The 1,001-nt window shown below is 48.8% G+C and overlaps 1 protein-coding gene across 1 annotated transcript; it reads right to left on the minus strand.

The window, feature by feature from the left end:
* Nucleotides 1-9: 9 nt before the first annotated feature.
* Nucleotides 10-1,001, minus strand: PPTG_20304 (hypothetical protein; the record flags this gene model as incomplete). Its single annotated transcript, XM_008918997.1, has 3 exons — nt 571-1,001; nt 220-513; nt 10-144 (listed from the first exon to the last, which is right to left on the minus strand). Coding segments are annotated over exons 1-3 (816 nt in total), but the record flags the coding sequence as incomplete, so codon positions are not given.

A 1,001-nucleotide genomic window follows, 5' to 3' on the forward strand; every position in this document is an offset into this window, starting at 1 on the left:
TGCTCCCACCCACACGATCACGATACAGTCACCGTCTGTAAACCGTGAGAAAGTGTACTTGCCGCGGAAATCCGCGTCCACAGTGTTTTCCTTGAAGCGGATTCCAAAAGATTGGGCTACAATGGTATCGGATTTCTGAGCAATCTGGACATTCATCGAACGATGTATCGTTAGAATCTATGCACAGTACAGTAGCAGTCTAGCGAGTTTTAAACTCACCTGGTGATGATAACAATAATTCTTGATCTGATCGGTACTAAGCACTTTCCAGAGTGCGCTAGCTGTAGCTTGCATACCAAATGGTAATGTTGCGTTGGATTGCACTACAAAAACCTCTTTGTCGCCATTTTTCTCGATAAAAGTATCGAGAAAGCAGGCAGTGGGATCTCGAAAAGGTGGGCCTTGTAAAACTCTCTTCACTTCCAGAAGCGTATTCTCCGACTGCTGTAACTGTTGCTTAAAGACATCAGCATGTCCCCATAAGAGACCATGGCGCTTTTCCTGAACAAGTGCCTACACCCGAGCAATGTGTTAGGGATGCCAGTGTGTAAGATGCTTCTTTAGACGTACCTTTGCGTAGATTTGTCGATCCAAGAGCTGAATCAACTGCTTTCCAAGCTTATACTCTGTTTCGAGCTGTGCACGGAGCTCCATGTTTCGAGCAAGGACTCGCCCTCGCTCTCTCGACTGTCTCTCAGCTATTGCTTGCCACATCGAGGGTTTCTGCCGAAGTCGTGGTGCGATCGCGCAGTACTTGCGGCTCGTCGTCACCTTTTCGGTCTGCGTTATTAATACTCTAGGCCTGAAAGAAATCGCGCCAGCGGGCCGGTTTGCCTGAATTGTATGCAGTTGGGCCAGTTCATCCTCCAGTTTCTTGGACTCACGTCGCAGATAATCCAGCTCTTGCTTCACCCGGCGGATGCGCTTCTTCTTGGGTTGATGGGTCTCAACCGACATGGGCTCTTCAGTGAACGCCGATACGTTGAACGGGCTTTCAGTAG

Source organism: Phytophthora parasitica (genome assembly GCF_000247585.1).
Source record: "Phytophthora parasitica INRA-310 unplaced genomic scaffold supercont2.420, whole genome shotgun sequence".
Classification (NCBI taxonomy): domain Eukaryota; phylum Oomycota; class Peronosporomycetes; order Peronosporales; family Peronosporaceae; genus Phytophthora; species Phytophthora nicotianae.